At 32.6% G+C, this 15387-nt stretch overlaps 3 protein-coding genes across 7 annotated transcripts in view; 2 read left to right on the forward strand and 1 right to left on the reverse strand.

Moving 5' to 3' along the window:
• LOC149481159 (MOXD1 homolog 1-like) overlaps nucleotides 1-7191 on the forward strand; it is a 76062-nt gene extending 68871 nt beyond the window's left edge. The window contains exons 8-13 of the mRNA XM_089705562.1: nucleotides 445-561; nucleotides 1268-1414; nucleotides 2140-2294; nucleotides 3488-3567; nucleotides 4006-4172; nucleotides 5732-7191. Of these exons, the coding sequence (XP_089561688.1) occupies nucleotides 445-561; nucleotides 1268-1414; nucleotides 2140-2294; nucleotides 3488-3567; nucleotides 4006-4172; nucleotides 5732-5908 (843 nt within the window). The 3' untranslated portion in view covers nucleotides 5909-7191. The remainder of the gene's footprint in view (nucleotides 1-444; nucleotides 562-1267; nucleotides 1415-2139; nucleotides 2295-3487; nucleotides 3568-4005; nucleotides 4173-5731) is intronic.
• The window catches only part of LOC149481158 (uncharacterized), a 273145-nt gene that overhangs the window by 130345 nt on the left and 127413 nt on the right, over nucleotides 1-15387 (forward strand). The window lies entirely within an intron of this gene.
• Nucleotides 8986-13679, reverse strand: LOC149481162 (uncharacterized). 4 transcript variants are annotated; one of them, XM_089705663.1, is made up of 3 exons: nucleotides 13656-13679; nucleotides 10259-10395; nucleotides 8986-9688 (listed from the first exon to the last, which is right to left on the reverse strand). In XM_089705663.1, exons 2-3 carry the CDS (start codon nucleotides 10393-10395, stop codon nucleotides 9265-9267), a joined length of 561 nt encoding a protein of 186 aa, XP_089561789.1. In that variant the 5' UTR covers nucleotides 13656-13679; the 3' UTR covers nucleotides 8986-9264. The 4 variants fall into 4 exon arrangements, with proteins under 4 accessions (XP_089561789.1, XP_089561787.1, XP_089561788.1 ...); XM_089705661.1 differs by lacking the exon at nucleotides 13656-13679 and adding an exon at nucleotides 12760-12905; XM_089705662.1 differs by lacking the exon at nucleotides 13656-13679 and adding an exon at nucleotides 12734-12899.

Here is a 15387-nt window from a genome sequence, read left to right on the forward strand (position 1 = left end):
CCCACTGTAATATAACGGCGCTCCCAAATTCTAAGAAATTTGTATAGTATTTTCAATTTCGTCCATATTTATAAAGCGTCTTGTTGTAATTGTTTAATTTAACCGTAAATTAATTCCATTAAATTTAATACCAAGTATAATAATCGGGAAATTCTCTCATTGGAATTTATAAACGATTTAAACATCAATCACGGAGAGTGATGGATTTAAAGCATCGGTTTTAATGGAAAATAATTTTGCTAAATGTGTTTTGGTTGAGTGGAAATAGTTGTCAAGGGCTTTTAAATTAAAGTACTTTTTATAATTATTAAACTGTAACCTTAAATTTCACGTACCTATCTTTTCAATGTTCTCTATATCGAACGTAGAGACACAAAACTTGATCCCGATTTTTTATTAAATAAAATATAATAAGGCCATAAAAAATAATTCTTTGTTTTACAGACAATGCCAGAAGAAGGAATCAATATTGTGTCAGTTCTACTGCACGCTCACGGTACCGCTAGGAAAATCACCCTCAAGCACATTAGAGGAAACGAGGAACTTCCTAAAATATCAGAGGTAATTTTGATTTTAACGCCATCTAGCGTTTATGACATATATTAACATAAAGCGTCTAGGTTTCATGTAATGTTTCGCGTTGTTGTAGTACCGTAAGTTTTATCTAGATGGCGCTTTTATAAAATTTTAGGATGATTCTTAATTCCGTCGCTAGATGGCGGTTTTAAGAAAAAGTTCTTCTGTGAAAATAACAAGAAGTAGTATCACAAATTATAATTTTATAAGAAATTATAATACTTTACTTATCGCAAATTATAATACTTTACTTATCCACTTATTGCAAAAGGAAATTATTATTTAGTTACCTTTTCATGATATTTGACAACGCCATCTAGCGGGCAAACAGTTTTTATAACATTCAGACTTTCCCTCCAAAAAGAAAAAAAAAATGTTTTGTGGTTTTATGAAACCACGGTAAAAGTGAAACTTAGGCACAAAATTATCGTATTTGTACGATAATTATCGTACGGTTCCGAACACTGCTTTATACCTACTCGGCAGCCGACCGTCACACGACATGCGCATACACAGACCAAAAAGTTTGAGACGATATAATAAAAGTTTCACTTAAAAAAAAGTAAAAACAGTTATTCAGGCTTCAGCAATCAAGATTCATAACTTTAAGAATTTTTTACCATACTCAATCCAGGTTATAGCCTATAAATAAAAATAAACCCTTACATGTGTTTTTCCATGTATTATTCAGGAAAACGTATACGACGCGCGTTATCAACAATCCCGGATCGTTCCGGGTGGGCGACGGTTCTTCAAGCGTGATACACTTATAACCGAATGCACTTACGATAGTTCAAGCAGAGATAAGCCCATACTTGGTGGATATTCCGCTACGCAGGTCAGTTTATACGCTAATTATTTGTATTAGATAATGTTATATCTTTAGTTATTATAATATTTATTAGTTGCGTTTAATGAGGTTTATATTAAGATGTATTTAAATACAAATTATAGATCTTTTTAGTTAATCTCGATTTATATTTTTTCAATAACTATATTACTATACAGGGTGTCCCACTGTTGGTATACTAAGCTCAAAGGAGGTTATAGTTCTGCATACGCTAAGTTCGTAAAAAATACTTATAAAATTCCAGACGCACTATTTTTTTCAAATAGATGAATTCTTAAAACTCTATGTGTACACCCCTAACAAGCAACACGCCCCATTTTGCCACCCGCACGTGAGCTATCGTTTAAGATTATGTTTTCATAGACAAAATGTTTTCATAGACAAAATTAACGAAGCGGTATTTGCCGGCTGCGCGAAGCTACAGAAGAAAACATGGATTTTCAATAGATAATTTTGTTGTTTGAGTATTTTTAACGTGATCAGTGTATGCAAAATTACAAGTCCCTTCGCGCTTAGTATACCAATAGTGGCACCCTGTACATATAATACTTACTATTCTATTAAGCTGTACTTATAGTTTTTTATTGGTTTGTTGAACAAACTAATCCCGAACTGATATTTGCATTGAAAAATATGTTTTTAATTTTATTAGAATTTACAGTATTTAAGACCTCATTCCAGTGCATTTTTATAAATTATTTCTTTGACTACAGGAAATGTGCCTATCCTTCATTCTATACTACCCTCGGACGGAGCTAGCCGGCTGCTACTCAATGACCCCAGTTGTTGAGTTCTTTGAAACATTTGGAGTTAAAGAATTTTATGGACTCAGCATGATGCAAGTCGAGAAAATATTCCTGTCTTCTGGGTAAGTTTTTATTTACATGTTCATTTTATTTTATTAATATTCTTATTTTTTATGGATAGATTATTTTATTCATCTTGATTTAATCTTATCGGTCTTAATTTTAATATGGGAGAAAATTTAGGAGCATTATGACTAAAAGCTTATTTTTTTCTTATTATACATAATAATATGTATACGATTAGGTTATTTTATTGCACGCCTCATAAGCGAAGCGTTGAGGTGGGTACTACTGTCACTTCGCGCAAAACATCTGATTTTTCAAACTTAAAATGTCTTTATGTATCATACATTGCACTTGTAAGATAATACATACACACACATATTAAGAAAAAACACTATTTTTAACGTTCATGATATTTTTGATGTCATTTTTGTTATTTAAACTAGTTAAAAAACAGTTTAAAAAAGTTCTGTCTTGGACGTCCGTGTGTCTGTATGTGCGGATCCTTTTTCTTGTTAACACGATAGCGACCGAAATACTTTACTAATCGAGTCTTTTTTTTTCTCTTACGCTTGAGTATGCTCAGGAATAGAACCCTTTCATTTTTCAGGGTCTGATTCGATGTGGTTTAATTGTTATTAAATAAACAAAAATAATAATTAATAAATATTTATTAAAAAAAAATTATGAGGCGTGCACTTTTGGATTTTCCAAATTATTTATCTATATTATCTTAGAAATATATTCTTCTATTTTAATCTGGAAGCATATATTCCAAGACCAAAATTGGTAGATGATTTTGCGCAGTAGGTATAGGTAAACCATCAAGTTTTTTGTCTGCAGATTTTAATACGCACTTTTAAACTTGTTTATTGAATGGACGTATGGGAAAATAAAAGTTTTTTGCTTATGACGTAATTGTGATTCGAAATTTGCACACAAAAAAATGGCATTTAGACTAGGTTTTACCTGTTTGAGTCTGGGAAAAATAATGTCCAACAACCATCATGTGTGTTGCATATAAATTGTTTTATGTAGATTTATTTATGAGTCACTGATAGAAATGCGTTCGGGGATTATAACGTACCTGTGTTGTTATTCATTTGCCTTCATAGTGCAAATATTATCTAAGATTTAGAGGAAATATGGTGAGGGAAGTGGTTTTTAAAATTAGGTGTTAAAAAAAAATTGGCTGTCATTATTCAAGTGCAAATTTCGTTAATCAAAAAAATAACATCATATCTTGTTACAGGAACTTGGAAGGCTTGCCACAAGAAATCGAAGGCGATATAAGTGCACTGCAGGGAGATGACCAAGGAGTCGGTTTAATGAGTGAGTAATATCTTACAACTAAGTAAATATCACATAGAATCAACATCTTTTCAAGGCCTGTTTGTTATTTTCTTGTATTCGGGTCAAGTAATCCAATTTTATTTACACGCAATATGTTTATTTACTTTAAGAGTATATACTATTATATTTATACTATACCATTAATGGTTAAATTTGATATTGTACGCGTTAGAACTATCTTTCGTTCGCTATTAGTATTTATTCATACTTTTATTGCTCTGACAAAACTTAACTAGGAACTTAATCTAATTTAACTCTAACTTAAATCTAACTTAATCTAGTATGTTAGATAAAGACGTCAAATGTAACGATATAGTTCTGTATATCGTCAGACTTTGTTTATAAAATTTTAGTAAACACTGTTAAAGATTATGCACATACATTTTTCATGTACTAAACTAAAGTATTCATCCACAGAGGGTCTAGTAATAAAGGAGCCGCCAGAATTCCGCAACAAAACATTCATGGCGCACTTGAACGAAATGCCCTGGTCCGAGCCGCTATTAACCGAACAAATTGAGAAGACATTGTACAGAGGATGGCATATGACGTTCTGTAAGAAGAGAGATGATAGTTGGGGAGCGGTGAGTTAATCTTTTTTAAGTCTTTTAAATATGAACTACCCCTGTTCCCTGATGTAAAGCAATATTACTTCCAATGTGGAATCTAAGTTTAAGATTATAAATAAGTTGGCAGCACTTTTCCATGCTTGAAATAATACTGCTATAAGAAATCGTACCCTGAACATAGTATATATGTATAAATATAAAATATAAAAAATTGTAATGTGAACATAGTATATAGATATAAATATAAAATATATAGATGACAGATTTATTGAGTAATTGTTTATTGTATTATTATAAGCTTTGTGGTCATTGAAACCACATTAATAAACGGAAAACCCGGAATTTAATGTTGGACCAGATAAGTTTAAGTGACATATCACACTAGCGGATTGCGAGCGGTTTCAAAGCGGAGCGGGTGCGCAACGAATACGTTGCGGTTGCGCAGCGAATTCGTTGCGGACGCGTGGCAGATGCGCAACGTTTACGTCGCAGTCATGTACACTCATTAACAAAATGGAATCCGTGCTGGTTGTTACTTATAACTTGTGATAGTATAATAATTATGAGATCATTATTTTTTACGAGTTTCATAACATGTTAATGTTTAGGGTATTGTTTTATCTATTAAATCTTGGTCGAAATGCAATCAGATAACTTAATTGCTCATTAAGAAAGTTCATTAGTGAAATAAATGTTAAAGCTCCTTAACTAAAACAGGGCTATCTTATTATTAGATAAATAGCAGTGAATAGAAAATTTTATCAAGCAACCAGCAACTCACTATCACTTTGCTCATAATTAGGTTCACAAAATCTCTTTATAACATACGTTGCTATGGGAGAGATTATACTGGTCAGTCGTTACATACTTTTGGAATGTATGGTACATTCTAAAAGTCCTAGTAATTCAATTTTATAGCACCTTTTTTTAACAACTCCAGTTGTTATTACATCTTTAGTTAACTGTTAAGTAAGTGCATTTCCACAGTACGGTTAAAAAATTGAGTGCTACAGAAACGATGGAAATATTGAATGGAAGTTAGGCAAGGCGGAAGGGCTGGCTTTTGTGCGAGAGTATACAAAATGACGCGTCCGCAACGAATTCGCTGCGCAACCGCGGCGTGTTCGTTGCGCGCCCGCAACGTATTCGTTGCGCACCCGCTCCGCTTTGAAACCGCTCGCAATCCGCTAGTGTGATATATCACTAACTGTTAACAGCCTATATTATTTAATGGTAAAATTAAATGGAAATACAATAATAATATGCGTAAATGAGTTTTAAAGTAAACGAAAACGAATTGTTTTTCAACCTTTCCCATAATTTTTTTCATTAACTTTAATTTTGAAGTGAAAACTTCTTTAGCGGCGTTGAGCACTTTTTCTGTAATGGGTATAAAATCTGAAACTCGCGTCAGGACACGTGACCTGATCGAAAAAGCGTAAGACGGATACCATTCCAAAATATCAAACATGCTCAACGTTAATAATCAAGTTTTCACTTCTGCCGGCTGCACTTTTTTTCCATCCTTAGACTAAAGCTATAAGCTTGTATTTATTCTTACATTTTTCTTTCAGCCAATCCAAATCCAAAACTACCCCAACTACACAAGACTATCAAGTAACGACGCATCCGAAAAATCCTGCCATTACAAGAGTGTCCGACTTCCTTCAGTCACGGGATCAACCGGCGAAGCTTCTAGAACAAAAATATCCGCCATCTTGATTCTAACCTCTTTGTTTATAGCGCGGTAACAATCTGTTAATTTTAAATCCGATGATATTATAAGAAGAAAGGTAGACTAAAGGTAAATTGAAATGTGGCTAATTGGCCAGAATTGACTTTAATTGCTCTTTTTCGTTCACATATGAGTAGAAAAGAGACAACAAAATAATTGAATGTAAGAATGATTATTGTCTATTGAATCATGCCATCTTACTTTGGCGTCTTTTTTTGTTTTTGAAGATCGAATGTTTTATACTTTTTACTTATAATATCATTGGTTAAACCCATTGTTGTTTTTCGTTGTGAGTTTAAAAAACGAGAGCTTTTATTGTTTTGATTGCGTTCCAAGCGAAAGGCTTGTAAAGTATTATTATTAGTTTATGCCAAATACGTTTCGTATTATCTGTGCAGTTTTTAATTTATTGACAAATTAATCTGTGGCTGGAGTCTTGCGAACAATGCATTGAAATGTTGTATAATGTAATATTGTAGTTCATGTTTTTGTGATTTTTGTACTTATGCGAATTTGCTCACGAAAACGTTGACTTATATCGTGACTGTGTGAATGTGTTATAGGTGATAAACGATACCAAATGGTATTATTTTATAGTATTTACTATTAATATACTGACTGATTCGTCTCAATTTTCCTTGTACATAATCTATCAATGTTTCTACCTAATATTTTTTGCTATACATTTTTTGTATGAATTCTCCTTAGTTAATGAACCAATTCCCTGTGGCTTCATATTTCTTTTATTTTCGTGTAAAAATTGTTCTTTTGCTTAATTATGATTGATTTGAGATTATTTCAATTTATCAATTTCAAAGATTTTTCTACTGATTTCTGAGTTATATTTTTTTCAATGTACTTGCAATGCATTCCTCTAAGCGTTTAATCTTGAATTAAAAATGATTCATAGTTCATAATATTATGTACTAGTATTTATCAAAGAATTTGTTGTTGATCACACAGTAAGTAGTTATACCTACCCGCAAAATAATATGGAAAATGTATAAATAATATTTATAAGACTTAACATTCAATTAGGGCTGTGCTACATAGGCTCTCCATACTTTTACAACTACCCTCAACAAATAATATTGAAATTTTAACTTTTTAACATTTACAAACATTGAAGGGTAGTTGTGAAACATAATATTTGAAACGAACAATGTTTTTGAGTCATTCTTTTTAGGTTTATTGCATTTTGCTATATTTTATATTTTTCTAAGGTGTAGTTGTAAGTATACGCTTAGTAATTAAGGTTTATTTATTTAAAAGTCAATATAATGTGTTTTATTATTTGAATAGTTGTTTTATTTGAAAACCTTTAAAATTGACTCATATTATATAATAAATAAATTATAATGTTTGTCTAATAACGGTGCATTTACATCAAACGAGCAAAATATGCTCGTTCTAGCCCCACTATCTCAAATGCTTTTAGTGTAAACATGCGTAGAGCATTCTTAGTACGTTCGAAAAGATTTTATTCAATGTTCTAAAACTGAAAAACACTGAATACGAGTTATCGTTTTAAAATGCGAGTCTCGACTAGCTCTAGCATCAAAAATTTAACCTTATTGACTCAACTTGAAAACAAGCTATATCTGAAACCCGACATATTAGAAACCAAATTAAATCCCATTCACAATCTGATTAACTCTGCTCTGCCTATCACCAACTACTCTGACAACGAAGATATCAACGCATCATTAAAAACTCTTGGGGAGAAAATAAAAATAATGAAAAACGCTGTCGAGAATACGGATACCTTAGGTATTTCAAAACACGACCTACACCAATACGCGGTGTCATATGGAACACTAGCACTAGCAATATTAGCAAGCATCTTTTCTTCGTGTGGTGGCGAAGGAGTCGAGCGACTCCACAGCAGAGCGTCCCAGCAGCCCAACAGCAGAGCGTCCCAGCAGCCCAACAGCAGAGCGTCCCAGCAGCCCAACAGCAGAGCGTCCCAGCAGCGCAACAAACTATTCAGTCTCGGACAATACCCCAAGAGTGTGTCGATTCTAGTGTGTGTGTGCACCAAAAAAGTGTTACTAGTGTTCGTGCGTCTCCCTTACCCGAGCGGGGAGAGTGTAGTGAAGTATCATGTGAACAAAACAGGCTCAGACGATGGGCAAGTGGGCGATTTAAAAGGAGCGATAGGTCGACGTCTCCAATAGCTCACAAACGCTCTGCTATAAGTGAATCAGTAGTGGAACTATAATCATTATGCATTACAAACATTTCAAAACCTTATAAAATTTTATATATATCTTCTGTGGGCCTCGGGAGCATGTTCGAGCAACGAACAAATATTTTATTTTAAATTACTTATTATCCATAGTTACATTACATTAATGCCAATTATTGAGCAATAACGTAAATGAGGTCAAGCTGCCTCAGCATTATTATCGTGCGACGGCCGAGCCGGCCGGAAAGCGCAGTTCTTCCATAGCAGCGCCCGAGTGCTAATCTATCCGCTCGAATCCGCGTAAATTATATATAATTATTAGCGATAATTAAAGTGTTCCCAGTTGTCCCATAATATCATAGCATTATTAGCAGCATATAACGCGACCTAAATACAGTCCACATTCGATGTAATACGTAAACCGTACAAGTAGTCAATTAAATCGACTAAACCGATAGATTTTAAGCGCGCTTTTTGTAACAAAAAATACGAAACTGATCGCTTGGTTTTATAATATGTTCGCTTGTTTCCAGCGGTTGTAAAAAATCAAATTATGTAATAAGCCAGCGACTCCATTGTTTAGTAGGTATAAACAAGCTTTTGAATCGCATAAGTTTCTAAAAAAATATCGAAATATTTTCCAAAGGCTTCGTGATATTCAAATAAACAGTCGTATAGATTGTGGTAATTAATTAAGCACAGGATAAACAATATAATTTTTTCTATAGGTACGACAAAAACAAAGTTGATACCTATGCCACACCTATGCGATATAGTTAATTATGTTAGTGGATTACGTTAGTGGATTACCAGTTATACCTATTTCATAAGAGCCCTTAGATCATTACTTAATGATCTAAGTAAGAGCCAGCCCGTATCAGTGTTATGATCAATAAAACAATGTATAATATTTTATAATTTTATATATTGTAAAAAATACAAGCCAATCGTACCTATAAAAAGGCTTCAAATAATATCATTCACACAATAAAAACACTCCTTTGGAACACAAGTCCTGTATTATGTAGGTACCGAGATAATCAGTACAAGGTAAATTTATATTGTTTACAATAGACGGACATCACTAATAAAGATTACGTAATGCAATTATAAGGACATTGTTCGTTTACCACATAATAATAGCAAGAGTTAATTACATGCATAACTGAATATTTGTCATCAAATTAATAACCTCGATACGATCTGTACCTATACTGTTTATAAGAGCCCGTCTGTTGCGTTTGAACTGGCTTAGCTTGTTCTGGCTTAGGCTGGGTATCGTTAACAGTTCCAAATTTAGATGTCAAATCGTTTGACGCATTATTTGGCTGAATGTTGACATTCACGTTAGAAGGGTTATTCGAAGGGATATTCACATTGGAAGCGTTATTCAAAGGACCATTTACATTGGAAGATGTGTCGGAAGGTATGAATGGGTTAGGTCTTTGGTCGTATGTTTGTGGGTTACGGCGGCTTTCTTCTAGAGCTTTCCAATTGATGTACCAGAAAGGCTGCTTATCGACTGGGAGTTTGCTGATGCGTTTTATTAGTTCTACATCGCCTTTTGCTTCTATGGGTAAAGGTAGCGGTGTTCCGTCATCGCCAAATCTGGAAAATAGATAAATGTTAGATGTTCCTAATTAAGAAGTAAACTACACAGTACACATACTCAAAGAAGACGTCTAAGAAGTAATCTACAACCACTCTACTACAATATGTGATCTAGATACTATCCTAGTTACAAAATATGTATATAGAATTAATAACTGTTATGAAAATTAGAACACATAATATTATTATTTATTATGTTGTGAGATCGCTAAATTAATATAAATAGATTACAAAAATATAATATCTAAGACTGCTAACCCTTTAAAAATAGGAAAGTTATATGAACTCGTGTCACCTCTCCTATAAAATATGGGTAGATTAAAATGTCTCATTAGCTTTGTTTTTCACATTACCTACTAGAAACGAACAATTTCGCTCAAAATCATCAATGACGCGCTTATGAGTAATTTCATTTTTGGTTTCTTAATACAAACTTGTATTGAAATAAACACCTGCATATTAATGAGATATACCTACTTTACATAGAGTTTGAGTTCCAACTTTTCCTGTATCGTCTCAAAAATTAAGTATATTAGAATATTAGGTATATTAAAATGCATTGATTACCTGTTTCCGAGTCCATCTTCACTTGTTTTGTTCTGTAGTTCTGGAAAGCCGATTGGCCTGAATCCTGCGAAGGTAGGTCGTTGACCCGCCACCAAATTTACCGTCACAAGTAAACATACAATCTTCCAAGTAAACATCTGCAAATTTTAAATATTTAATTAAATTGCTTTGTTCGCTGGAAGTAAATGAGTAGATTTATTATAATTTATAAGGATATTTAATACGTATCGGTTATTTGCGTTGAAAGATTATGTTTATATAGGGAGATAGATAGGTAATCTATTTTGATTTGGTAAGTATAAACTAATTAACTTTTGACATTTATATCTAACCTTTAAACACTAATAAAATTATTGAAACGTAGGATATGAGCATGGGCATTTTATATCGATACCTAGGTACTAGAAAATTATATTAGACTAGCTGCTCGCCCAGGCCTGTCTTGACGTTTTAACGCCTAAGTTTGAAAATGCATTATGCAATTAATCCTCCTATTCCGATCGGTGACAAATCCAACAAATCAAAAATTAATACTTAAAATCCGTTCAGCCGTTTGTGGTACAAGTGGTGGTAACACGTATTTCTGTAAATGTAGAGATACCTATTACCCTATAGATAGAATAATCATATTATTATTTAGGAATATCACAATGATAATTCGTATATTTAATAAATAGGTAGGTACCATATAAGAATTAGGTAGGTATATTTTCATTTATTCAGATTGTGATAAGAAATATTTTTCAAATTAAGTACCTACCTACCTACCTATTTAAATAAATCCATCTATAAATTTATTTTATTAAAACATAATAAGTAATATGCAACTCAATTAGGGCATGCAGAACCGAGTCCGGTTCCAAGTTTCTGAAACCCGGTTCCAAATCGACCTCAGAACCGGGTAGAACCGGGTTACCCGGTTCTTTTATAATACCTCTGAAAAAATTCGAAATTAAACAAAAGTAACTGTTAAAGTACCTGATGGGCCTTTTATTTTACGCGGCTTGTGTCTTATTTTATTAAATTAACAAAGAAACAAAATTTCAATACTTTTCTTCATTTATCAAAGTACCTAGTTATCATAATAATTTGGAAAATCCAAAAGTGCACGCCTCATAATTTTTTTTAATAAATATTTTTAATTATTATTTTTGTTTATTTAATAACAATTAAACCACATCGAATCAGACCCTGAAAAATGAAAGGGTTCTATTCCTGAGCATACTCAAGCGTAAGAGAAAAAAAAAGACTCGATTAGTAAAGTATTTCGGTCGCTATCGTGTTAACAAGAAAAAGGATCCGCACATACAGACACACGGACGTCCAAGTCAGAACTTTTTTAAACTGTTTTTTAACTAGTTTAAATAACAAAAATGACATCAAAAATATCATGAACGTTAAAAATAGTGTTTTTTGCTTAATATGTGTGTGTATGTATTATCTTACAAGTGCAATGTATGATACATAAAGACATTTTAAGTTTGAAAAATCAGATGTTTTGCGCGAAGCGACAGTAGTACCCACCTCAACGCTTCGCTTATGAGGCGTGCAATATCACATATAAACTTAAACCTAATAAGGTTTAACTGCAAACTGTAAAGCAAAAAACCAGCCAAGTGCGAGTCGGACTCGTGCTCCGAGGGCTCCGAACAAACCTATTTTTTTATAATGTTGTATCTTTAAAATTTATGTTTCCAACAATTTTTCCTTTATCTGTGTTATAAGACGTTACTGTTACCAAATTTAAAGGCTCTGTGTTCCTGTAGGTTTTGAGTCCCATGCGAATGTCGAAATTTGCGAAAATTTTCAGCATTTACGGCTGTATCTTTTGATGCGTTGGCTTGTGAGTTTGACTTTTTCACAGCATCAAGGGACCGAAGACTTGAGTATTCGATATAAATTTCAGCTTGATACCAAAAACAAAAACATGACCGGATCATTATATGAAACAGTAAAATCAACAGCTTTTCAAATTCACGACAAATCTAATAAAAATATTTCAGTAGCCTAATTTTTGTCATTTTCGAAGCCTAATTATTTTTTTTTGGTAATACAACCGTAGGAAACTTATAGCATCTAAGGTTAGACAACCAATCAGAGCCACGCTTGAGGCGTGGCACGAAAATTCGCGATGCACGTGAGTCTGACGTTGCCAGATAGAATAAATTTGTTAAAATAATGCAGCAAAATATAAATAAAATTTTATATTTTAATATTTTGGTCGGAACCGGGAGAACCGGGTTTCATACTATTCAGACCCGGTTCTCAAGATCATCAAAAAACCCGGGTTTACCCGGGTTTTTCGGAACCGGGTAAACCCGGGTGCATGCCCTAAACTCAATCACACCTACCTCTATCTATTTTCAAATTAAATTTAAGCACAAAAAACACCAAGCTTGAGGTAAATTAACAACACCACGAAAAAAAACGATTAATTACGTATTTCAAACTTTGTCGAATCACTTTGTTATTAACTTATTTGTTTATAAACAAAATCTCACCGCTGATAAGCACAGATCCGCTGTATGAAAGCAATTGATGTTTTTTTGTCACACACAAGCTTTATATAAATATTAATTCTGGTATAATTATAAGATTTATAAATACATCTGTTAGTCACAACGGTGTAAAACCAACTGGTTATTCCGTTTGATGGCTGATGCAAAAACACAGCGGATAAGTTTCCCGTTAGACGAGATAAAATTATTGTGATGGGTAGACCTCGTTAAATCTTAACTCGAGGCAATAAAACGTTTATGTATTAAATATAATTAATAATAAATTAGACTACGCTTGTTATAAATAAAATAAATAATACATATATTATGATTGCTTTTGTTTTTATTGTGTTAAATCCAAGTTTTATTCGGCATATTATTATTTAAAGAAAATTAAGGAGGAAATTAAAAAAAAAATGACCGTCAATCGGGATTTAGATTAAATTTTATGCACGATTTACATACCTATTAGCTAAATAGAATGAGGTACAATTTAATGATTTTTTTATTCATAAACACTAACCAGTTAATTAAATGGCATTGATGCATCTCAGATCGTACGGTCTATGTTTCAAAGGTCAGAGCATTATCTATGTAATACGTAAATCCCATTTTTTAATAAATTAAAAACTACGTCAGTACTTGTTTAAACACTAGATGTGCCACGTAGTTTCACCTGCGAACGAAACTACGGAAAAAAGGAAATCCATATTTCCAAAGCAATGCTTTTGCTAAAGCACTGTCCGCACTGCACTTTAAAAGAATTTAGTAGTTTTAACGTGAAAGATTATCAAACATGTATGCAGAAACAACACTAGGCTAGTAGTAGGACTACCTACACTTATCATGGACTACCTTTTGTCAAAAAAAATATATAATACATATTGCACTGTACTCACGCTGTTCCTTCCGACGCTTGACTGTGGCACTTTAAGATTGCATAAATAACGAACTAGGAAAATCAACACAAATCTATCTTTCAAGCTTCGCTTGATAATAACTTCGAAAAAATGACTTCATAATTATTAATTATCCCAACTGTTGACAATACCTATTCCATATTTGATGTGTTCGGTGTCTAGTCTAATCTTTTTTTCTAAAATGTAGATACCCACTCTTTTTTTAAGTGGGGAAATACACAACCGACACTGTACCGATCGATAATATCTGTAACTGTATAAAATTAATATTAATTAATTAGTGGTACAGAAATAGTTTAAAATCTTTTATCTGGATTAATAAATAGGCTACTTTTAAACAGGGTACCTACCACGCGAGAAAAGCAGATAACTCCATATTGTATATTCATATCAGGGGCGTAGCTACCGCCGTATCTGCCGTATCAATTATACGGGGCCCCCGCGCCAAGGGGGCCCCCAACGTGCGTAAGCAAAAATTACTAAAAACTTCCCAATATTTTTTTTCAGAAATGACAATAGTCAAAAAAAGCAATTTTCTGGCCTCCTGTGTGTTTATTTAATTTGAATTGTTTGTAAAAATTTTGGAATAAGTGACAGATAGATAAGGGCCCCCAAACAAATTTTTATACGGGGCCCCGTCAAGGCACGCTACGCTTCTGATTCATATCTACTTTGCAAAATACTAGTTACAAACAATGCGAATAAATAACAACGTCATTATAACTTTATTATCTACCACTTTATTCGTTTAATTATTATTTGTAAAATTAATAACAGCTTAATTTAATACCAAAACCACTTATATTTGTAACTCTGCTATTAATTATACGTTAATATAAACATATTTTCGATTAGTAAATATTATATTCATTTTGAATTGTGTTTTCCAACCTTAGTTGTGTGATGGTTATTCACTGTCATTAGGTTTTACACATTATGTAGGTATACTATCTATCTATCTATATTATTACGTATTATTATTTTTATTTAAACCTTAACATTTATCCATTAATATTAAGTTAAATTATTATAATTATGTATTTTATTCAATAAGCTTATTATATGTAAATATATTTATATATGTATATATTAATATATATAATATCTATCTATGAACGTACTGCCGCTCCAATCGCTTCAGAGAGGGGCCACTGAAAATCAGCGTTGCAACTATATTGCAACTTATGCTGAGTGGCTACCTGACTTGGCTCCACTTTTCGGCTTCATTTTATTTTATTTTACTCTTTCATTTATTATACTTGTATTGTTTTGTTTCATGTTGTGTTGTTTTAATTTTAATTAAGTATTGTATTCTGTGTCAATTGTGTTTGTTATTATTGTGGAGTCAAATAAATGATCTTTCTTTCTTTCTTTCTTCTTTCTTTCTTTCAAATAAATATAATTATCCATTAATTATTATCAACCAATATAATTCGTAATTCCCACGACAACACAGGTTTTCATAGTGTGCGAGCTTTTGATGCTCAAAGTTTCACTGAATTATTTGAAATGACAGATTCGGTGTCGAAAATAGTTGCTATCGGGGATTGAACTTGAGCTATTACGCAGTCGCAGGTAATTAATCAAGTAGGTGAAGGCATTATAAATTATGTAATAAAATATAAACTGGACCTAATCTAAATAAACCAAAAAGTCTGGGAAAGTTTTGTGTGTTTACGTTGGTATATTTTTCAACCTTGAACGATGTAGC

The sequence above is a fragment of the Colias philodice genome, chromosome 17 (assembly GCF_061535455.1).
Source record: "Colias philodice isolate Cphi_HAF_F1 chromosome 17, ilColPhil1 Martin Lab GWU primary, whole genome shotgun sequence".
In the NCBI taxonomy this organism is placed as follows: domain Eukaryota; kingdom Metazoa; phylum Arthropoda; class Insecta; order Lepidoptera; family Pieridae; genus Colias; species Colias philodice.